The 24,131-nt window shown below is 38.1% G+C and overlaps 1 protein-coding gene across 4 annotated transcripts in view; it reads left to right on the top strand.

The window, feature by feature from the left end:
• Nucleotides 1–24,131, top strand: part of HDAC8 (histone deacetylase 8) — a 182,834-nt gene that overhangs the window by 77,238 nt on the left and 81,465 nt on the right. The window contains exon 10 of one of the 4 annotated variants that reach the window (XM_019629581.1): nt 605–3,320. The exons of the other annotated variants lie outside the window; for them this stretch is intronic. Coding sequence (XP_019485126.1) covers nt 605–649 — 45 coding nt within the window. The 3' untranslated portion in view covers nt 650–3,320. Of the gene's footprint in view, nt 1–604; nt 3,321–24,131 lie in introns of those variants that run through there. 4 annotated transcript variants of the gene reach the window in all.

Below are 24,131 nucleotides of genomic sequence, written 5' to 3'. Positions count from 1 at the left end.
ACAAAGAGAAGTCAAACTATAATTTGAGACAATTTGCTGGTGTCAGGGTTAATTGAAGTCTCTTTTCTTGACTTGACTTACCTTTATTCAGTATTTGGAAGCTTTAGGAAATATAAAGGTAAGCGAACAAATTACATTTGTGAACAAATGTAGTCGCTGTTATTGCTGTGGGAATATCTCAGACTGCATTGTGATTTAAAGAACTGAGACTTTAAAAACTGATCAAGTTATGTCAAAAAGGAGTTGAAGCTATAGAATCCATAGATTCATCTGTCTTAAAAGGCTGACAAAATTTTAATAAAGATGACTATTGCTTCTGGTACCTGGAGAAGCTGTGTGCCTCAATGGGCATGGCCTTGGCCTTAGAAGAGAGACGTGTCCTGTCTCTATACTGGCATATTCTGCCAGCTTAAATGAGATATAATGTATATCAAGTAACTAACACACACTTCTTGGCACATATAGGCACTTTTGAAATGTAAATTTTCTCCTTCCACTTTGCATGCTCCTAACAATTTCTTATACCTGACATTTATGACTTTGTCATTGATAAATTTGTCCAAACCCTTTTTGAATCCCTTCTGTCATATCCTTCTGGTATTAGAGATGTGAGTCATCCAAGAAGGAACAAAGAAGAAAATTGAAATGACAGTCTTCCAGGTACAATAATATAATACTGTAATGAAAATTGTCAAAAATAGACTACACGGTGTGACGGCATATATAAGTTTCAGGCCACAATACACAGTTGCACACAAATATGCTTCTGGACCTCTGTAATCAGATCAACAAATGGTAGATCAAAAAATATTTACTGAGCACCCATTGTGTGCCAGGCACTATGCTAGATATCTTGGAAGATGCAAAGACACCAAGACCTCATCCCCTACCTCAAGCAGCCAGGAAGGAGGATGTTGTAAGTGCTGGGGGATATGTAGATACACAGATGATTATATTAGAGAGCAGAATAATAACCACAGGACAGTGGGGACAATGGCGGTGCGGATGTGCATTAAATAGAAACAGGATACACAGGGGTGTGCAAAGCACCCTGCCCTCCGGGACCTGAAAATATAATTGAAAATCTAGTTGGTGACAAGGTCAAGACAGCGCAGCAGGCAGCCTCAGCCTGGCCGACCCCCTCACTGTCTTCACTCTCAGTCCTGGGCTTTTGTTCTTCCCGTCTTCTGTGATGATAATGCTCCTCCTCTCCAGATGCCTTCCCCCCCCCCACCTCCTGCTGTCTTCCTAGGTCCCCGCTTCCAGCCCTATGCCTTTAAACATCCTTTACCTGAATACATCCAAGCCCTTTCAGCTCTCCCTTTGCATTCATTGGTTCATTCATTTAACAAATATTCATTGGGCCCCTACTACTTGTCAGGCCCTATTCAGACCTGGATTCAGAGATACAAAGATTAACCAGATAAACCCAGTGCCCTCAAAACTCTCATCGTCTAATAAAGGCAACAGAATAACGTGCTCAAATCCAGGAGAGTTGAGGAGCATAGAGGAAATGCCTCATCAAGACTTTGAACTGAGTCTTGGAGGTTGGTTGGGGGCTTGCCAGGTGAAGAAGTGGGAAAAGCATTTTAGGCAAAGCAAACAGAGGTTGGAAAGGACCTGGTGCTTCATGGGACTGGAGAGAAGTTGGATATAGAACATAGGGTTTATGAGAGAGAATGGGAAGGATTAAGGCTTGAATGGAAATTGGAGCCAGATTATGAAGACACTTGCATGCTACACTAAAGAGCTTACACTTTCTTTTTCTGTGAAAACAGATGAGCATTGATTTTTAGAAAGCTCATTTGATAGAGCATGGGAGATAGATGGCAGAAGGGAGGCACTTGAGAAAAGCCAACCTGTTAAGAGGTTCAAGTGCACTCCTATAGCACTTGTAGTCTGTACCATGCCTCTGGTCAGCTGTGTTTTGGTTGTCTGCATCTTCCTCAATGCTTAGCAGTCCTACCCCACCACCTAGTTGCTGTTCACTCATTGAAAGAACAACTGAATAAAGGAGTGCTTGAATAATACGTGTCTCAAACATTCACACTGGAAAACTTCTGTTTTTAAGATGGAAGCATTGGATGCATGGTCTAGTCTTTTTCTGGAAACACTTTAGCCCCAATAGCAACTGCTCATCCTTTGCAAGAAGTGCCAGGTGGCTACCACCTGTAGGAAATATATGCATCCATGGGAAAACACTAGATTGCCAATGAACCGAGGGAGTTGGGAAGGCAAGCCCAGCACAAATAGTAGAAGTGATTAGTGGTGACATTTCAATCATAACCCTCATAAACCACAAAGTGACAGATGCCATAAAGGCAGTGATCAGGGAGTAAATCCCAGCCCAAGAATTGGGGAGCCAGCTTGGTCAGCCAGGCATGGAATAAGGAGGCAGTCCCAGCTGGAAGCAGTGTTGGGCCCAGCTCCGAAAGCCTAGAGGATAGAGCATGCCCATATGACTGGCCCAGGTATCTCTACCAAAGGGAAAGCCCAAAGGTGACATGGGGTCCCATAAAAAGTGTAGTACATTATTAATTTAGCAAATCGCCCACTCCATGTAATAAGGCTTATGGACTATTATAGATGCGAATGTTTTGTAGTCCAGTAATACTATTTGGATACTATGATCTAAGATAGAGTAAGGCACTTATATGACATTGTGTGCCCATATATATGTATATGCATATATATGCATATATCACATATATGTATATACCTGAATCATCAGGTAGATTTATAAACAAAATTTACAAGCAAAACATATTTACTTAGCCAGCCACTTTTGATGGACTGGTTGGATAAACTATGCCTCCTTCATATGAGGGAATATATGTAGCCATTGAAAATAATTAAGTTGAATTTATATACAAGTATAAATTTGTATGCTAATATAAAACAGCCTTACTTTGCAATCTGTAGATTACACTGAATCTATAGATTGATTTTGGGAGAAATAGCATCTTAACAATATTTAATCTTTAATCCTTGAATTTGGTATATCTTTCCATTACTTAAGTCTTTAATTTCAAATTTTTAATTTATACTTTTCAGCAAACAGGTCATGCATAAATTTTGTTAAATTTATCCCTAAGTATTTCATGATTTTGATGTTACTGTCAGAGGTATTTTTTAATTTCAATTTCCAATTGTTTGTTTCTAGACTATAGAAATACAATTGACTTTTTATATTGATCTTGAATAAATGTAACATTGCTAAACTCATTAGAGCTAGTAGCTTTTTTTGTAGATTCCTTAGCATGTTCTATTTATACAAACATGTCATCTGTGAATAAAGAGAGTTTTACTTATTTCTTTACAATCTTCATGCCTTTTATTTCTTTTTCTTGCCTTATTACACTGGTTGGTACCTCCAATGCAATGTTGAATAGAAGTCATGAAAGTGAACGTCCTTGTCTTGTTTCCCATCTGGAGAGAAAGCACTTAATCTTTCACTGCAAAGTGGGATGTTAGCTGTAGGGGTTTTTTTTGTTTGTTTAAATAAATGTCCTTTATTAGGTTGAGAAAATTCCTTCTGTTCCTAATTTACTGAGAATTTTTCTCACAAATAAGTGTTGGATTTTGTCAAATGCTTTTCCTTCATCTATTGAAATGATCTAATGGTGTCCTCTTAGCCTGTTGATACAGTTTGCAGTAGTAGTTACTTTCATGTTAAACTAGCCTTGCATTCCTAGGATAAAACCTCCTTGGTTGTGGTATATTATCCTTTTTATATATTGCTGGATTTAATTTGCTGAAATTTTCTCAAGGAATTTTGTGTCTGTGTTGGTAAGGGATGTTGACCTGTTGTTTTCTTTACTTGTAGTGTCTTTGTCTTGTTTTGATATCAGGGCAATGCTGATCTTATAAAATGATTGGGAAGTATCCCTGCCTCCTGTTTTCTGAAAGCATTTATGTAAAGTTGATACTGTGTCTTACTTAAATGTTTGGTAGATTTCACCATTGAAAACATTTGAGCCTGGAGTTTTCTTCATGGGAAAAGTTTTTAATTATGAATTCCATTTCTTTACTAGTTATATGGCATTCATATTTTCTATTTCTTCTTGCTTCGATGTTGATAATTTGTCATCAAGGAATTTGCCAATTCACTCATAATATTCCCATATTATTCTTTTAATGTCTGGAGGAGCTGTAGTGGTATCCCCTTTCATTCCTAGAATTGCTCATTTCTGTCTTTTCCTTGATCATTTTAGTTTGTGGTTTATCAGTTTTATTGACCTGTAGTTTTGGGTTTTTTTCCTTCAAAAAACCAGCTCTTAGTTTCATTAACTTTATTTTTCTCTTTTCTATTTCATCATTTCTGGTCATATCTTTGTTATATCCTTTCTTCTCCCTTGCATTGATTTTTAGGGTTTTTTTTTTCTAGTTTCTTATGATAGAAACTTAGTTCATTGATTGTTAAGCATTTCTACTTTTCTAATATAACCATTTTATGTTATAAATTTCCACCTCAGCACTGTTTTAGCTGCATCCAACAAATTTTGACACATTGTTTTCATTTTTATTCAGTTCAAAATATTTCTAATTTTCTTATTTGACTGATGAGGTTATTTAGAAGTGTGGATTTTAAAAAATTAAGCTCCAAACATTTGAGGACTTTCTAGACATTTTTCTATTTATATTAATTTAAATTTAATTTTGTTGTGCTCAGGTAACATACTTTGCATGATTTCAGTACTTTTGTATTTATTGAAATTTGTTTTATGAGCCAGTGTATGATCTATTTTGGTGGCTGTTTCCTGTGCAGTTTGCAAAGGATGTGTATTTTGCTGTTATTGGGTAACATTTTCTATCATGAATTAGCTCAGGTTGGATAAGAGTATTGTTTATGTCTTCTATATCCCTGATTTTCTGTCTGCTTGTTCTGTCAACTACTGAGAGTTGAAATCTCCAGGGTTTTGGATTTGTCTATTTTTCCTTTCAGTTGTGTCAGTTTGGCTTCATGTATTTTGGAAGCTTTGTTATTAGATGTGTACAGATTTAGGGTTATTATATGTTCTTGATGAATTGACCCCTTTATTATCATGAAATATCCCTCTTTATCTCTGGTAATATTCCTTGTTTTGAAGTCTACTTTGCTTGATTTTAATATTCTCACACCTGTTTCCATTTATTTATTTATTTATTTATTTATTTATTTATTTATTTATTTATTTTTAAAGAATTTATTGGGGAATTGGATGAGGGGAACAGACAAGTTGCTGTCGTTTTGTTCTTCAGTCTAGTTGTGGAGGACGTTGCTTCACAGGCCCGTGTTGGTATTATCATTGCGCTCCTCCCGGATGAGGCAGATTGGTCACTGGCCTCTGGACGGCCGCTCACGGCAGCTCTTGGCAGCTCACCCCGGCTGCCAGCCACTCATGCTGGCTGCCAGCCACACACGGTAGCTTATGGCAGCCCATTGCAGCAGGGGCTGCAGCCTACGCCGTCGCCGGTGACTCATGGCAGCCCAGCTCCAGGTGGAGCTGCTGTTCACCATCTTAGCTGCAGAAGGCAGTGTCACTGGCCCTCACGTGGAATCCGAACTGGGGCCCTGCTGTTCAGAGGTGGCATCCCAAGCCAGCTCTTAACCAACGCGCCACTCGGCCGGCCCACACCTGTTTCCTTTTGATTACTTTTTTGTGGCATATTTTTTTCTGTTCTTTTACTTTTAACCTATTTGTATCTTCATATTTAATTTGTATTTCGTATAGACAGCATATGGTTGGGTCATGATTTTTTATCCAGTTTGACAATCTCTGCCATTTTGTTGGGGTACCTAGACAACTTATATTTAAATAAATTATTTATATTTTTAGGTTTAAATCCATCTTCCTATTTGGTTTCTTCTTGTCCCATCTGTTCTTTGTTCCTTTCTATTTTCCTGCCTTGCTTTGAATTAAATAAATATTTTTTTTAGGATTTCATTTATCTCCGTTATTTGCTTGTTAGCTATAACTCTTTGTTATGGGTTTTGTGTGTGTGTGTGTGTGTGTGTGTGTGTGTGTGGTTGCTCTGGGGTTTACAGTATGCATTTTTAACTTATCATAGTCTATCTTCAAATAGTATTACATTACTTCGTGTATAATATGACATGAATGACATATTCTTCCACTTATGACAATATTCTTCCACTTTTCCTTTTTTCTTTTTTTTTTAAGATTTTTTTTTATTGGGGAATTGGGGGGATGGGAACAGTGCTGGGGGATTGGGGAAGGGGAACAGACAAGTTGCTGTCGTTTTGTTCTTCAATCTAGTTGTGGAGGACGTTGCTTCACTTGCCCAAGTTGGCACCATCACTGTGCTCTTCCAGGGCGAGGCAGATCAGTCGCCGGCTTCTGGACGGCCGCTCACTGCGGCTGCTGGCCGCTCACGCTGGCTGCTGGCTACACACGGTAGCCCATGGCAACCCACTGCCACAGGGACTGCAGCCCACGCCGTCGCCAGCGACTCACGGCAGCCCAGCTCCAGGTTGAGCTGTTGTTCAGCATCTTAGCTGTGGAGGGCAGTGTTCACTGGCCCTCATATGTGGGATCCGAACAGGGGCCCTCTGGCATCCCAAGTGAGTTCTTAACCATCGCGCCACTCGGCCGGCCCTCCTTTTTTCTTTCTTTGTGCTATGGTACTAATATATTTTACTTTTGCATATGATACTGTCTTACTTTAAGCTGTCAATTCTACTTTGGTAATTTTAAAAATATTTATTGATTTATTAAAAATAAGAATAAGTCCAGCACATGTTAGCACAAATAACATGTTGTGATAAAGAATAACTATTTTTCAAGACAAAAAGAAATTTCATGAAAAGAATGGCATTGCTATACATTTGTGCACATCTGTAACATCTGGCATAATAGATGACAGTTGACTTCTCATACATGCTTCTACATTCCATATGTTCTGATGCTATTTTTGTTAAGGTATATGAAGAAAATTCAGCCTCACATAGATATGTAGTTGGAAAAGGGAGAAGTATTTTAATAACCTTTGCTGATAATTATTCTTCTTTGATACTACACAAAAACTCTACAAATGGTAGTTTCTTAAAGGTTAATGCTGGTGGAATCTGAAACCATATCAATGAACTTTCTATATACTGTTACATTAAAATTCAGTCATCTTGTACTTTGAATAGATATTTGACCCATCTTATACATACTGATTATTTGGAAAATATTGGTTCACTGAGTTATGCGAATATTACAAATGTCGAAACATTTTATGTTGAAACATTTTATGCAATGTCAAAAAAATCACATTACTTGTATCACCATTGATCTCATTGGGGTAAAGCTTAAGTTTTAGGAAGCTGTCAAGCTTACAGTGGCAGAATGACATTTTTCAAAATTCTGATTTTCACTCAGAAATGTGAATATTATAATTGGCAACAAATTATGTCAGTTGTTTACCCTAAAGTGATAGGCTTACTTTATTTTTGAGAAAATATCTGCCAAATACCTAAGTATTTAGTCATGGTTTTCCCATCAGTTGTTCTTTCAAGCAAAAATGGTATTCCATGAAAAGTGGCTAGTTAAGCCACATCTTAATTACACGTGTGTTTTTCCTTCAGCTCACCATCATAGTACAGTTTGTAACAGAAGCACCTTCTGCATACCTCCTATTTTGTCACACAACATTAAATCCAGGATCATGATTTAATCATTTTTAGTGCTTCACCAAGGACATTCCTAAGTAAAATTGGATTTTTGTTTTTTTACTGTGAGTACATGAAAGTAAAAAATAAAATATCTGCCAGTATACTTTGCTGCTACTGCCTTAATCTGTACCGTGGTGCCAGCAGCTCACCCGCCAGTGCTTTTGCACTTCCATGCAAATATAAACAAAGTTGTTCCAGGATAAAACATGAGATTTAAACAACTTATTCAGCACTTTCCATAGTTTAGTACTACTTGTATTTGTTGCCAACCATTCACATAAAACAGATCTTCAAAAATTAGTTAGTGCTGATATCACATGACCACAAGCACAATAGCCAGTCTGGCCATGTTTGGAGACTTGTCTGTTTGTGAAGTGAAAGTACTATTTTGCAAATGAAATAACAACTAGGTCTTCATGTTTAGAGCTAAATTTTAAATAAACAAGTTACTGCGCCATTGAAAAGAGGCAATACTGTGAGTTATTTTACTAACGTTTCATCCAGTAGGCATTGAGCAATGTCCACTATCCATGAGTCAGAGCCCTCACTGATATTTCAGTTTTATCTTTTTCAGCTTCTTTAAACAGATGTTTCAGCTCTGGTTTGAGAAAGCAAGATTTCTAATCTCCCTTTATTAAGTCAACAATCCATTGTTGTTATGTTTCTACCTAGGTAGAAGTAAAATTCTGGGATTTCAAACTAGTAAAGTTACAGATTTTAAATCAGGTATAACTAAGGATATTTTTGCTGGATAAAAAAATTCTAGTTTGACTTTTCTTATCTTCTTCTGGTCTCCATCATTTCTGATGGAAAGTCAGCCCTGTTTTTAGTCATTGTTTCACTGTATATGATGTTTTTATTTTTCCTCTGGCTGCCTTTACAAATTTATTTTTGGTTTTCAGAACTTTGATCATGATGTACCTCAGTGTAGTTTCGTTTGTATTTTTCCTACTTGGGATTCCCTGAGTTCCTGAATCTGTGAGTTGCAGTTTTGGATAGAATTTGAAGTTATCAGCTGGAACTTCTTCATATTCATTTTTGCCCTATTTTCTCTCCTGTCTTTTTGGGACTTACATGTGTTAGATGGATCGATGCTGTCCTACAAGTCACTGAAGCTCTCATCTCTTTTTCCCAATATTTTTTTCTTCTGTGCTTCAGTTTACTTCACTTCCATTGATCTATCTTCAAGTTTATCAATTCTTTCTTCTTTAGTATCAGTCTGCCATCCAACACATTTTTTTATCCCATCCAATGATTTTTTTTAAACTTCTTCATTTTGAAATGGTTTTTAGATCCAAAGACAATTTTAGAAATGTACAAAGAGGTTCCATGTACACTTTACCCAGTTCCTCCCGATAGTAACATGTTATATAATTATAATATCAAAACCAAGAAATCAACATTGATACAATCGAAATCTTATTAAGATTTCACAAGTTTTACATGTACTCATTTGTGTGTGTGTGTGTATTTAATCCTATGCAATTTTATCACGTGTATAGTTGATGTAACCACTACCAGAGTCAGGATACAGAACTGTTCCATCACCACAAAGACCTCTCTTGTGCTACTCTTTTATAACACCTGCCTTCTTCTCTTCCCCCACTCCATGTCTAATCCCTGGAAGCCACTAATCTGTTCTTTGTGTTTGTAGTTTTTCATTTAGAGAATGTGTTATGAGTGGAATCAGGCAGTATGTGACCTTTTGAGATTGGCTTTTTCACTCAGCATAATTCCCTTGAGATATGCCCAAGTTGTTCCATGCATCAATAGTTCGTTCCTTTTTGTTGCTGAATAGTATTCCATGGTATAGATGTACCATTGTTTGTTTACCCATTTATCCGTTGAAGAACATTTGGGTAGTTTCCAATTTGGGGCTATTAAAGTTAAACATTCATGTACAGTTTTTGTGTGCATGTCCATTTTCATATCTCTGGGGTCAATGCCCAGGAATACAATTGCTGGATCCTATGGTAAGGATAGGTAAACTTTTCAAAGAAACTGCTACTCATGTTTTCCTTTTATTACTGTTTACATAATATATCTTTGTAATGTAGTATATCTTTTTCAGTCAATTGAAATGTTTATTTCAATTTCTCTGTATCGTTATATTTGAAGTGACTTTCTTGTAGACAGAATATAGTTGAGTCATTTTCTTTTTTCATTCTGCCAATCTCTGTCTTTTAATTGGTGTGTTTAGACCATTTGCTTTTAATGTAGTTATTCATATGTTAGGGTTAAAGTCTGCCTCTTTATCTGTTTCTTCACTTTTGATTCCCTCCTGCCTTCCTGTGGACTTATTGGACATTTGTTATGGACTCCATTTTTTATTTATCTATAGTATTTTTGAGTGTATCATTTTGTATAGATTTTTTTAGTGGTTGCTTTAGGTATTTGATCATATACATATAATTTATCACAATCTATTGGTATCAACATTTTGCCACTTTGAGTGAACTATAGAAACCTTACCTGCCTTTATGTTCCTTTACCTTCCTCTCTAAAATAATATCTTAAAATTTTCCTCCACATACATTGAGAATCATATCAGACAGTGTTATAGTGTTTGCTTCAAACATCAAACATAATTTTTAAAATTCAAGAGGAGTAGGAAAGTTGTCTGTCTTTACTCATATTTTTGCCCTTTTGTTATCCTTTCTTACTTCTTAATGCTCTAATATTCTTTTATTGTTTTTCTTTCTGTTTGGAGAAATTCCTTTGGCCATTCTTTTAGGGCAGGTCTGCAGAAGACAGATCTCTTTGTTTTCCTTCTGCCTTGATTTCTCTTTTCATGATTCATTTTTCACCCCTGAAGGATATTTTCACTGGCTATAGAATTCTGGGTTGGTAGTTCTTTTCTTTCAGCACTTAAAAAAATGTGCTTTTACCTCCTGGCCTCCATGGTCTCTGATGAGACATTTACTGTTATTCAAATCATTGTTCCCATATAGATGCAAATGTAAAATGATGCATCACTTCTTTCTACCTGATTTTAAGGTTTTCATTTTGGGGTTTTTTTCTTGTCTTTAGTTTTCAGATATTTGATTATGATGTGACTTGGAGTAGATTGGGGGGTGGGATTCCTGCTTTTTTGGATTCATTCATTTTCTTGAATCTGTGGTATATCTTTTACCAAATTGGGGAAGTTTCAGCCATCATTTCTTTTAATGTTTTTTAAATTCCCCCTTCTTTATCTTCTCTTTCTGGAATTCTGATGGCATAAATGTTTGATCTTTTTTTCTTGTCCCACAGGATGCTCAGTCTCTGTTCATTATTTTTCAGTGTTTTTGTTTCTCTTATTCAGATTGGGTAATTTTTATTGTTGTATTTTCAAATTCACTGTTTTTTTTAAATAATTAAATATAATTTTTTTTCTTACACTGATTCTTTCTCTGTTATCTCTATTCTTCTATTAAGCCCATCCAGTAAGGTTTTTTTGTTTGTTTGTTTGGGGTTTTTTTGGTTATTGTATTTTTCAGTTCTAAAATCTCCATTCTTTATGTTTTCTATTTCTTTGCTTATGGTTTGTAATTTTTCATTTTGTTTACAAAATGCTTGTAATTGCTTCTTGAAACATTTTTATGATGGCTGTCTTAAAATTCTTGTCAGATAATTCTAACATATATGTCATCTTGGTGTTAACATCTGTTTATTGTCTTTTCTCATCAAGTGGAGATGTTCCTGATGCTTGGTATGATGAGTGAATTTGTGTTTCCACCTGGAGATCTTGGATCTTATGTTATGAGACTCTGGCAACTCTGAAATCTGTGTTCTGAATCCTCAAGCTAATAAGCCTACAGAGTCCTGCTTGAGCTCTACCACCCAGCACACAAAATATAAATAACTATGATACTTACCCAGTGTAGTCCCCTTCTTTCAAGGGTTGAATTCCCTCATTTCTGCCTGTTTCACAATGTTCTCTAATAGCTTCAATTTATCATGATAGTTAGTCAAATAGAAGCTATTCTGTCATTACAAGAATCCAGAAATCACAATTTACTTTTCATTTTACACCTTTTAGTACCTTTTGAAGTTTTTACCATGTATATATGACTTCTTTAAAAATGTATATTTTTGAAACTAGAGTGAAAGAAATTAATATATTTATCAGACATACCTACTTTAATTGACCAGCTCCAAGGGAGTGTTCATAATAACAACATGGATTAGATAAGTTAAGGAAATAATTTAACCAGTCCGTGTCTCAGTTTCCTCACCTATAAACTGAGGGTTACTAAAAGTATTAAATGTATTAGTCTAAGGAAAATGCTTACAACAGTAACTGGAATGTATAAATTACATATATAATATATAATATATATGAATAAGATAAATTAAATTTTAGATGATATTATTGCCAATATCAGAAATATTGGTAAAACTCCTCACAGCCAGGGACCTGTTTCTTCTTAGCCCCTCAATGCTGAGGACTTGGTACCCATTAAGTGCCTAATAAATTTAAAAAACTGAACATAAATGCTGCTGTATTGGATGCTAAATGGATTTAGCCTAATTGTCTTTGCTGACACTGAGAGCTCATAGAACCAAACATTGAAAATATATCTAAATGAAATATTATCATTTTATATGAACAATTGTTGAGTATGAGTGAAGACAAGTGCTAGAAATTTTACATTTGAGTTTTATATTTATATAAGGTCATAGTACCAGGCATTTAGCAAATGATCCTCCTATTGTAGAAAGGCTTCTTTGAGGTAGGATTTAAGAACTGTTTGAGGAATGAACTTCACATTAAGTACCATTTATAACCCATGTAGGTATATCCATATGTTTGGTCCTTTATATATATTAATCTCATTTATGTTTCTTAGCAACCCTGGGAGGCATTACCCTCATTTACCTGTGAGAAATGTAAGACTCAGAACATAACTTGGCCAGGATTAAAACAGCAGAGCCAGTAAAATAGCAGAGCCAAGACAGAAACTCAACTTTTTCAGAGTTCTGGGCTTATCCTCTCTTCCCTACTTTCAGTGATAACACCCGGGGTTTTAGTATAAAGAATGCATGGGAGAAAATAAGCAGTTATCAAACATCTACGGCTGGCCAGACAATGTGCCACACACATTATTTCATTTAGTTCTGAAAGCATTATTTTATTAAATCCTCACAATGCCCTCTGAGAAGGAAGAAAACTAACATTTGTTGAGCACTTGCTGTGTGCCTAACACTTTATTAGGGCTACTAAATTACCTCATATGGCCTTTGAAGAGCGCAGTGAAACCTCTTGTCCCCACAACTAGGAAGAACCTGAGCTGAGCTTCCGCCACACTTGCCTGACTCCTCAGGCAGCTCTGAAGAACACCCCTCCAGGAGACATCTTTCTAAGTATTTTGCAGAACAGTCAGTCCACAAAACATGACTTTTTAAAGTACAGTCTAGACAACCAAAGGCCTTTCCACACTAGTGACTTTTTAATCTTTTGGATGGTCATGGACTCTTTTGAGAATCTGATGGCCCCTCCTTCCAGATAAATGCTTACAATTACACAATTTTGGATACAGTTTAAGAGTATGCAGCAATTTCCTAAAATCCATCAATGGACTCTTTGTTTAAAACAAAGCAACAGAAACTTCTAAAGAACAAAAATAAATCTTAGGAAACAGAAAGCTTATTAATGCTTCAATTATGGAGTTTCACAAATCCTCTAAGACACTAACACCTCTCTTTGGATAGTCTGTCATGTTCTGCAGAGTAGATGGTAGTCCTGTTTCTCTCTTGGTATTTTAGCCTCAGCACTAATGGCTTTTCTGGTGGTGTAATTCTGGGTGTGTGTGTGTGTGTGTTCAGGGGGGAGGTCCTGTGCTTAGTAGGATGCTGAGCAGCATCTCTGCCCTCTGCTCACTAGATGCCAGTAGCACACTCCCTGTGCCTCTTCTAGTGCTGACAACCAAGAATGTCCCCAGACAGTGCCAAGTATCCCCTGGGGGGAGGCCAAATTGAGAGCCACTGGTTTGTAGTAATTGCTGTCGTCACTCCTGAGTCACTCACAACCATAAAGAGCCTAAGAACCAGACTTTTCAAAAAGAATATTTTTTTCTTGCCTGGTGAAGGTCTCCTACAGTGCCTCTCAAATGGGTTGAACAGTGATTCATCTCAACAATTAAATTGCTAGCTGAAGTTGTAAAGTTTTTCTTACCTAAAAGACCAAAAAGTTCATATAGCCCCCTGCTCTACTGATTGAACGATTGACTTCTCAAGTCATTCAGTTATTCAAGGGATATTTATTAAATGCTAGTGATGTACCAGACACTGAGACAGACTGCACAACAAGTAAAACTTAAGGGAGCATAATTATAAACTCTGATAAGCACTATGATGGAAGCACACAGAGTGCAGAGACAGACACTAACAAAGGGACTTAGATAGGGTCTCTAGGAAAAGCCTCTCCGAAGATGTGCTATTTAAGGCTGAAACGTGAAGGGTGAGAAAAAACAGGCATGTTAAAGACAACAACAGTGACTAGAGGGCAGGTGTCCCAGGCAGAGTAAGCAAGCGTGTGCAAGAAGCGAGAAAGAGCCTGGTGTGTGCTGGGCACTGAGAGAAGGCCCATGTGCTGAGCGCTACTGAACAAGGGGCACAGGGGATGAGACGGTATAGGCAAGGCCAGACCCTGCAGGGCCTCCGGGACATGGTGAGGAGCTGGATGTCATTCTTCATAGAGTGGGAAGACACTGAAGGCTTCTAACCAGTACAGGTACCATGATTGGATATACATTTTAAAACTACTGTAGCTGTTGTGTGGGGTGGGGGGAGTGGCAAGAATGGAAGTACAAAGACCAGTTAGGAGGCCAGTGGCAGTTGAGAGATGACGGTGGTAGCAGAGGAGATGGAGAGAAGGACATGTTTTGGAGATAGAATTGATATAATATACTAATTAGTTAAATGTGGACGGGGAGAGAAGTCAAAGTTTCTACTGCAACATTTAGGAAGGCGATGGGAGGATTTACCGAAATGGGAAAACTAGCTTGGTAAAAGAAAAAGCGACATTCTTTTCCTGGTCAAGTGAGCCACAAATGTTGTGGATTCCTAAGTAGTTATTCAGTGACGAGAGAAGCCATTTAGTTCAAACAAGATTTATTAAGCACTCACTGTATGCTGGGCATGATGCTAAGTGTTGAGGGTACAAATAAATAGAAGATATGTCCCTTTGCTCAAAGAGCTCACAGCCCAGCAGAGGAGACGAACATAAAGAGACAACTTCATTGGCCAAGTTAAGTGCTAAGTTAGAGTCTGTAAAGTCACAGAAGGGAGCTAATTAGCCTCACTGGGGCAGGAGCATCGGGGTCAGGGAAAGCATCCTGAGATGATGCCTGAGTGGAGTCTTAGCCAGGCATAGAAGTGTGACAGAATAGGATCTTGAGGAAACACCAATAGAAAAGCATGGAGCCATGAAACTGCATGACGCCTTTAGGGAATTATAGACAATATAGTGTTACTGGAACTTGAAGGCAGAGAATGGGAGGAGATGAGACTATATATATATATACTGTTGACAATAGCTGACAATTATTGAGTACTTGTTATATGCCGGGCATAGATATCTCATGTAATCCTCACAATTGTAATACAAATATGGAAACTGAGACAGAAGGACATTGGGTACCTTGCCCGAAGTTGCACCCTGCCACAGTTGAAATTCAAACCAGGCATTTTAACTCCACAGCCCATGCTTTTAGCCACAGAAAGTTGTAAGTGTCATGCTAAGGAACTGAGAATATACCTGTTGGCAGTGTTGAGTCATGGAAGGGCAGTGCCATGGTCAGATCTGTGTTTTGATGAGATGACTCAGGATAGATTTATGAGAGGCCAGAGACTGTTAGAATACACCAGGCATGTGATGAAGAGAGCTTGAAGGGAGGATGGAGACAAGGAAAAGATTTACAAAATTTTTAGGAGACAGAATTAACACAAGTTGGTGATTCTGAGGGTAAAAGAAAAAGAGATCTACAGTGTCAGCACGTGTTCAGGTTTGGATGAATGGATGATGTTCCTATATGATGAATACAAGTTACCATTTTTTACATTGAGTACTAGATGCCCATGGAACACCCAAGTGGATCCAACCAAGATGCAGTTGGATATGAGTCTGAAATTCAGGGGATAAGACATGAGACTGAATATAGAGCTGAGTATTAAGAGGTTAGAGTTAAAACCATGAGACTAAGTGAGATTACACAAGGAGAGTGTGCAAGTAAGAAACCACAGGGCCAATGAGGGAATCTTGGGAAATTTCAGTGTTTTAAGGGAGCAGTAAAAACGAGCTCATAAAGAAGACTGAAAAGCAAAGGAGAAGCAGCGATTAAAATCATGGACTCTGGACCCAGTCTGTGTGATTTTATATCCCCCAAGCTCTGCCACTTCTCAGCTGTGTGACTTTGGGAAGTTGCTTCATCTCTCGAAGCCTTGATTGTTTGAGGATTAAATGTACATGTAATATGTGTGAAGCCTTTAGAATAGCGCCAGATAAGCATGCAGTAAGTATTAGCTAATATTAATACTTACAGGAAGAAAGCCAGAGTAGGATCACTGAGACCAAAGTTGAAAGTTTAGAAGATAGAATTCTGAGATGTGTCAGCTGGAGCTGAGGAGTCCAATAAGCTAAGAACTGACAAGTATGAATTAGATTTGGCACAATAGATGCTATTGGTGGCCTTGATGAGAGGGATTTCAATACAGGGGAAGGGGCAGAGGCCAGACACTAGTAGGTTGAGTGATGAGCAGAAGGTACAGGAACTGAGCACAATAGGCTCTTTCAAGAAGCTTGTCGTTTAAGAAAGAATCTTAAGTGGAAAAAGAAATATGTATAAAGACATTCACCTTAGTCTGTGGTTTCCAACTAAAGGACCACTTTCCAGTCTTCTTCATTATCTGATCACTTGTGTCTGGTCAGCTCCCGCCCATCCTCCTCGATTGCTATGCCATGGTTACCACTTTCCCCAACCCTGCTATCAGCCTCTGACCCCCTCACTCTTGGACGTCAGGACAGTTCCATGTTTTCACTATTATAAAAAAATTCATAAGTTTTCAATTGTGTACCATTCTGAGCAGTGTGATGAAATCTCACAGCATCCCTGTCCATCCTGCCGAGGATGTGAATCCTCCCTTTGTCCAGAGTCTCCATGCTGTAGACACTCCAGGCCCGTTAGTCACCTAGCCACCATCTCGGTGATCAGATTGACTGTCGCAGTGTCGCAGTGCTTGTGTTCAAGTAACCTTTCTTTTACTTAATAATGCCACATGCACATAACTTTTATGACAGTACATTATCATACTTGTTCTATTTTATTATTAGTTACTGTTGTTAATCTCTTGCTGTGCCTAATTTACAAATTAAACTTTATCTTAGGTATATATATATATATATTTTTTTACCATATATATATATATATATATATATATATATATATATGGTAAAAAAACAGCGCATATCGGGTTCGGTACTATCCGTGGTTTCAGGCATCCACTGGGGGTCTTGGATCATATCCCCCTGGGATAAGGGGGGACTGCTGTACTTATATGACTTTAGGCAAACTTCTTGAAGTCTGTAAACTTCCATTCTCTTCTGCATAAAGTAAGCATAATCTCACCTATCTTACAGAAAAACCAGCACATAGTCATTGTTCAATAGCTGTTAGCCCCCTTCTCTCCCACCTGATGGTTATTGGGCACCGATTGTAAAGCATTCTTTTCTGGCGACACTAAGACAAAGGTCACTTTACTTCCTTTTAGGGACTCATGGTTTAGCAGAAGTGACACAATACAAAGAGGTAAATAACACAATGTAAGCAGATAATCACAGTTCTAGCTGCTTAGTACAGTAATAGCAGTCTGAACACAGTGCTATGAGAACCAGTAAAGGTGTGACTAATAGAGCTTGGTGGAGGGAGGCAGGCTCCCCTGCAAAGCTACTCACACCCCAAGTTTTAGTTCTAATGGTACTTGAAAGAGAGTGGCAGAAAATAGGGAGATAACTCTTTAAGGGGGAATAGCAAAGCAGCTTTTGCTTTTATTTTCCTAGACAGTATTCCGAGGGGCACCAGGTTCAAGAGAAGATGTTTTTTGACCAAAAATGACCTGTGCAGGTCTGTTAACTGAGATGTATGTAATGAAGTGAGGGATCTCTTCATCTAAGGTGATTGAGAGGAAAGGAAATAAGCAAGAATTCAAGGTTCCAGAGGAGGTGAAATCTGGAGCCCAAGGTAGGGCTGACTGTGTGACGAGAGGAGCTTACTACATTGGCCCTATTGCCCATTCTTATCTTCTTTTGCTCCAATCCACACACGTGCACACCACATGAACCAATTTTCCAACCTGAATTTTGCCCATTTCTGAATAGCATTAGCAGGCCACATGGCAGCTGTGCTGGCTTAATGGACCCAAAAGCATTGGGCTGCATTGCACTCTCTCCTGACCTTTGCAGCCAACGACTCCCCCTTTCTGGGATAATATTGCACAGTTACTTCCCACTGCGGACCTCCAGGAAGTAGACCTGAATGAGGCTTCCTTTCAGTGGTTATTGAGCTAGCATCTCTGCCTAACCCCACTAGGAACATAGTATTGGAGTAGACCCAGGCCCTGGGAATTTTCCAGCTGCTTTATGCCTCATACCTCTTCAAATTGTACCATTTAACAAAATCAGAGGAATTGACTAAAACTGTATCATAGACACCTTCAATTAATTGCTGCTTTCCTGCTTCTGCTCTAAGCACAGGCCAAGGTAACAAAATGTCTGTACAAATTATAACCGGACATCTTGTCCTTTTACTGTTAACATGAAAAACGTCCACATTTCCTGCTCGATCACACATTGACCTTGTAAACTTTAGAACTTTTTTTTACAACCGGGAAAAGATTCCAGAGGAGGATGAGGGTCCCTCTAAGGAGATAGAGTTTCTTCCAAGGTGATGAAGAGACCAGTGTCTCCTTGGAGGAGTACAACAGGAGGATGCGGGCCTTGGAGGCTGAGGAGACTCTGTTTCTTTAAAGGGAATTAGCAGACCTCACTAAAAAAAAACTAACATTTATTGAGCACCTGCTGTATGCCAGGTACTGTGCTAGATGCTTTCACAGGCCTTATTTCATTGAACACTCACAACAACCTTATGAGGTATTTATCTACAATGATAGGAGAGAAAAGTATGTCTCAAAGAGGTTAGCTGGTTGGCCCAAGGCCACACAGCTAGTGAGTGAGGAGTAGAGGGGAATAAGGGAAGATCCGCAGAGGTATTTGGGCATGAGGGTAGATCCCTGTTATCCCATTTTGAAACTAGAGGATCGGTTTCTGTTAAGACTCATGTCAGTGAGCAGCCCTTTTCTATTCCTGGAGTGACCTTAGCTTGGAAAATTAATCATCATTTTTACAAAGTAATTTTGGGCACTTTGACTACTTCCCCCTTGCCTCCATGTTCATTCTCTCAAATCCCTCAAGCTAACCTTCCAGACTACCCACTTCCTTAACTAATTCACATACATCTTCTAGTCTTTCTACTAATTTGTTTGTTCACTAGTTCAACCAACAACCATTTATTAAATGACTACTATGTGTCAGCTTTCTTCCAGGTGCTAGACAAGCAAAGGTGAAGAGCCAGTTCCTGTTCTAGAAAGATTCACAATCTAAAGGAGACCACAGGCGTAGAATCATTGGTTTAAATTCTATTAGAGAGGGCAATGGTGGATCCAGGCTTTGTAGGCCTGAAGCTTACACAGATGTTTTTTGTTTTGGAGGGGAGGGGTCGGGGGTGCTATTTAAGAAAGAGAACATAAAATTTAAAATTAGGTACAAGTAAATATTTAGAATGATAAAAGAAAAGGCATCAATTTATAAATTTTAAAAAGATGGGGGAAAATAAATAAATAAATAAAAAGGTGAACTACTACAAACATCACAACATCCAAAACCATTCTAGCATGCTTTATTAACTAAATATGTGATGCATATATGATCCTTTTTTCTATATTTTTTGGCTGCATATGCTTTTGTAATGTCATTTTCATTAGAAAGAACAAAAATATAGTTCAATCATTCCTCTAGCATATTTGATCAAAATTTGTGTTTTGTTATTGATAGATGGTGTATTAATGTGCTCAGGCTGCCATAACAAAATACCGCAGAGCAGGTGGCTTAAACAATAGACATTTGTTTCCCACAGTTCTGGAGGCTGGAAGTCCCATATCAAGACCCAGCAAGGTTCGGTTTCCGGTGAGAGCCTTTCATGGCCTTTCCTCTAAGTGCATGTGGGGAGTGGGGGGAGACTGATCTTTTCTGCTGCTTATAAGACCACCAATCCATTCGGATTAGGGCCCCACCCTTACGACCTCATTTAACTGTAACTACCTCCTAAACACCCTGTCTCCAAATACAGTCACATTGGGAGTTAGGGCTTCAGCATAGGAATTGGGGGGGGGGAGTTTGAACACAATTCAGTCCATAGCAGATGGGATGCATAAAATATGTGACTGTACACACAGGCATACTCACTGTTTATAATGCTGCTAGAAGGTTTGGGTCCTTCAAAAACAGGAATTGTGATATATTCTATTTGTACAATTTCCATGAAAAATACAAGTATCATGGCTCATTTATAGTTGTATATGCTGTATTGGCTATATTTTGAAAGGAGAAAACTTTCATTTTGACTAGGCATCGCTAAAAAACAAATCCACTTAATATTTAAATGGGTTGGTTAGAAGCATTTTCCACAGACTAACTGGACTTTGTACATTTCAAACTTTGTTTCGCTTCTACTACCCAGTATGTCTAATACTAGTCACTATAGGATACACTCATATCAAAATACTATCTCTGGCTCTATTTTCTGTAAAGATGTTGGGTGCGTCAGGATATTGGGTTATGGGAACATTCCTATAGCCATTCCTACACCATTAGCAATAAATGAAATATTCAGTGAGTCCTCACTTAATGTTTCTGATATGTTCTTGGAACTTCAGCAAAATGACATTTAACAAAACCAGTTTTACCATAGGCTAAGCGATATAAACAAGAGTTAAGTTTGTATGGCATCTCATCAATGTTATAATGAAATGTCATTGAGCAAAGCACCGTTATTTGAGGACCTGCTGTGCACATAAGTTATTGCAAACCACATAAATATATGCCACTAAATCCAAAATAAATCTATCCACAACTCAACTTCCTCTTAGCCACTCCAGTGCCACCCAACACAAGGGGAAGCCTGATAGAGGAAAAGTCAGACTGGAAGAAACAGCCTTAACCGAATTTGGTTAAATATCTTACTTTGCAAATTAGAAAACAAAAACTTCAACCTTATAAAAATAATGTAGAGGCCCCTCCCAGGACCTTGTAAAGTATCTGTCTAAGTGAGGGGCTTTGAAGATTTATGATTAGCTTCACGGTAAATTAACCTCCAAAAAAGATATATTCAAGTTACTTTAGGTGATCATAGAAGCTTCACAAGAGAAGTAATATTTGAGCTGAATCTTTAAAGGTACTCAAGGGGAAGGACATTTCAGGAAAAGTGATTGCCACAGAGGAGTAAAAGAACACAGGGTCTTTGAGAACTATAGAGTTTACTATGTCTGTAGAGTATCAGAGGGGATGGTGCAAGATGATGCAGCAGAGGCAGACCTGCAATTGAAAGACATCAGATGCTTGGAAAGTCATGGACATCCCTGCTTACATCTTTCCTCAAGCTACCTCCATTTCTCTGATTCTCATTGGGAGGAAGAATTTTGTTTTATCTATTCCTATTATGGGTGTGATGGAACAACTAGACAATATCAGGAAAGTTAAAGAAGAACTCAACACCACCTTCAACCAAGAGAACCTAATTGACATTTATAGAACATTCCACTTAATAACAGCAGAATACACATTCTTTTCAAGCACCCATGGAATATATAGCAACACAGACCATATCAAAAATTATGGAAATAGGGAAGAAAGGTACCTAGTAAGTGATAGAGATGTTAAAAACTTACTAGAGTAGACCCCCCCTTATCTGCAGTTTTGCTTTTCTTAATTTCAGTTACCTGCAGTCAACCATGATCCAAAAATATTAAATTGAAAATTCCAGAAATAAACATTTCATAAGTCTTGAATTGCAATAAATAAATAAATAAATAAATGTAATGAGATAGATAGATCGACAGACAGACAGACAGACAGTTTTTTGAAAAATGATGGATTAGGCAGCACCAAGGTCCCATCACCTCACAGAAACATAGAGAAACAAACTGTCAGGAACAGCATTGTCAAAGCTCTGGAAGACAGTCAAAGGTTTACAGCAACCAAGCAAATGCCAAATCAAGGAAAAGTCAACTTAAAAATTGGAAACCACAGTGAGTTACCACTTCATACTCATTAACATTGACATTATTTTTTTTTTAAATGGAAAATAACAAAGCTTGGTGAGGATGTGGAGAAATTGGCACTTTTGTGCATTGCTGGTGGGAATGTAAAATTGTGCAGCTACTGTGGAAAACAGCTTAACAGTGCCCCCAAAAGTTAAACACAGGATTACCATATGATCCAACAATTCCACTTCTAGGTATATAGCCAAAGAATTTAAAGTGGATACTTTTATAGTGATATTATTACAGCATTATTCAAAAAAGCCAAAAGGTATAAACAACTCAAATATATATCAAAAGATGAATGGATAAACAAAATATAGTATGTGCATACAATGAATGGAAGATACCCTGGGCCACCAGAAATATAAACTAGTAGGTCCTAGAGCAAATTAAGACTGAAATATTACTGAAGCCTGAAACATGGCTGGAAGGAAAAATGACAAAGCTGAAGCTCTCCTACTTTGGGCACATCATGAGAAGGCTGAGTTCGTTGGAAAAGACAATACTGCTGGGAAAAATAGACGTCATCAGGAAAAGAGGAAGACCAAATATGAGATGGATTGATTCCAAAAAAGAAGCCATAGGCATGAGTTTGAGCAGGGCTGTTAAGGATGGGACATTGTGGACATCACCCATTCATGGGATGCCAGGAGTTGGAGCCAACTCAATGGCACATAACACACACATACAATGGAATCTTATCCAACCTTTAAAAGGAATGAAATTCTACTATATCAAGTGTGATAAAAAACTATGGTGAGTGCTGCTGCTGAGTGCCATCCAATGGAAAGGTAGGGATCTTCAATACGGGAAGGGGCGCGTTGAACCTTAGTAACAGTGTGTGACAAGTTTCAACTTGTTCAGTGCAGTCAGTCGGGTTTGAGCTATGGTTGAGAGAAGGTGTGTTTTAAAGTGTGCCATGAATCATGGATCATGAACAATGCATTAATATGAAATGGGCAAACGGTTTTATCCTCCATCATGACAATGCTCTGTGTCACACATCGCTCTGGTACTGTAATTTCTGTCAAAAACATTACAGTGTGTCCTCATCCATCTTATTCACTGGATCTGGCACCATGAGACTTGTGGCTCTTCCCCAAAGTCAAAATGACCATGAAAGGTAAACATTTTGAATCGATTCAGGACATCGAGGCAGGCATGCCAGCACAACCAAAGACACTCAGAACTGCTTCAGAAAGTAGCAAGAACAATGGGATAAGTGTGTTTGAAGTTAGAGGGAGTATTTTGAAGGGGATTGATGGCATTATGTCTTTTACTATAATAATAATTTTTTAATTTAAACATTCACCATAGTTTTTGATCATACCTCATGTCAAAAATTGAAAAACAACTAGCAGCCTTCTTGTGTTGTTTGAGCATATAGAAGAAAATACTAGAAGCAGCTAAAAGAATAAAAAGTGACTGTTCTTGGGAAGTGGAAGTTGTAAATGGGAAGTGACAAAGTAAAGAGCTACTGTATGTCCTCATAAAACTTGGGTGATGTTTGACTTTGTAAACTATGTGCATGTTATTAAACTACAACATTGATCAAAATACAAATTAAATAAGTTCAGGGTCAGATCTAATCCTAGTCCATATGCAATGCCCACTAGTATAAACTATTAAAGGAAAAAAACCCAGTTTATGGTACAAGTAAAAAGATACCTAATTGTATTAATGGTAGGAAAGCTCTCTGGCATTTTTACTTGCCCTTGTCCCACTCCCACAACAGCTGGGCAGCAGTCTTGAAAACAGTAGCCCATATTCCTAATGTGGGACCCTGGACCATGATTCCCGAGGGAACAAAGCAGACCTTATTTGAAATTTGTTGTGTAGGTTTATTCTAACCTGCCAGGGGCCACCTGGATGACAGATACAGGGCATTCATCTCCGTTGCATCTATCTTGGAATTCAACCAGGCTAGAAAAGTAGTAGGCATTGCTTGAAAACATCATTAGATGAACAACCCCCAGATGCCTGAGGCTAAAGATTACAGTTGAGACATACAATAGAAAACCTAAGGGGCCGGCCGAGTGGCGCGATGGTTAAGAACTGGCTTGGGATGCCAGAGGGCCCTGGTTCGGATCCCACATATGAGGGCCAGTGACACTGCCCT

The sequence above is a fragment of the Hipposideros armiger genome, unplaced genomic scaffold (assembly GCF_001890085.2).
Source record: "Hipposideros armiger isolate ML-2016 unplaced genomic scaffold, ASM189008v1 scaffold_861, whole genome shotgun sequence".
Taxonomy (NCBI): Eukaryota; Metazoa; Chordata; class Mammalia; order Chiroptera; family Hipposideridae; genus Hipposideros; species Hipposideros armiger.
Note: the sequence above shows the minus strand (reverse complement) of the source record. Positions and strands in the feature narration are given on the sequence as shown.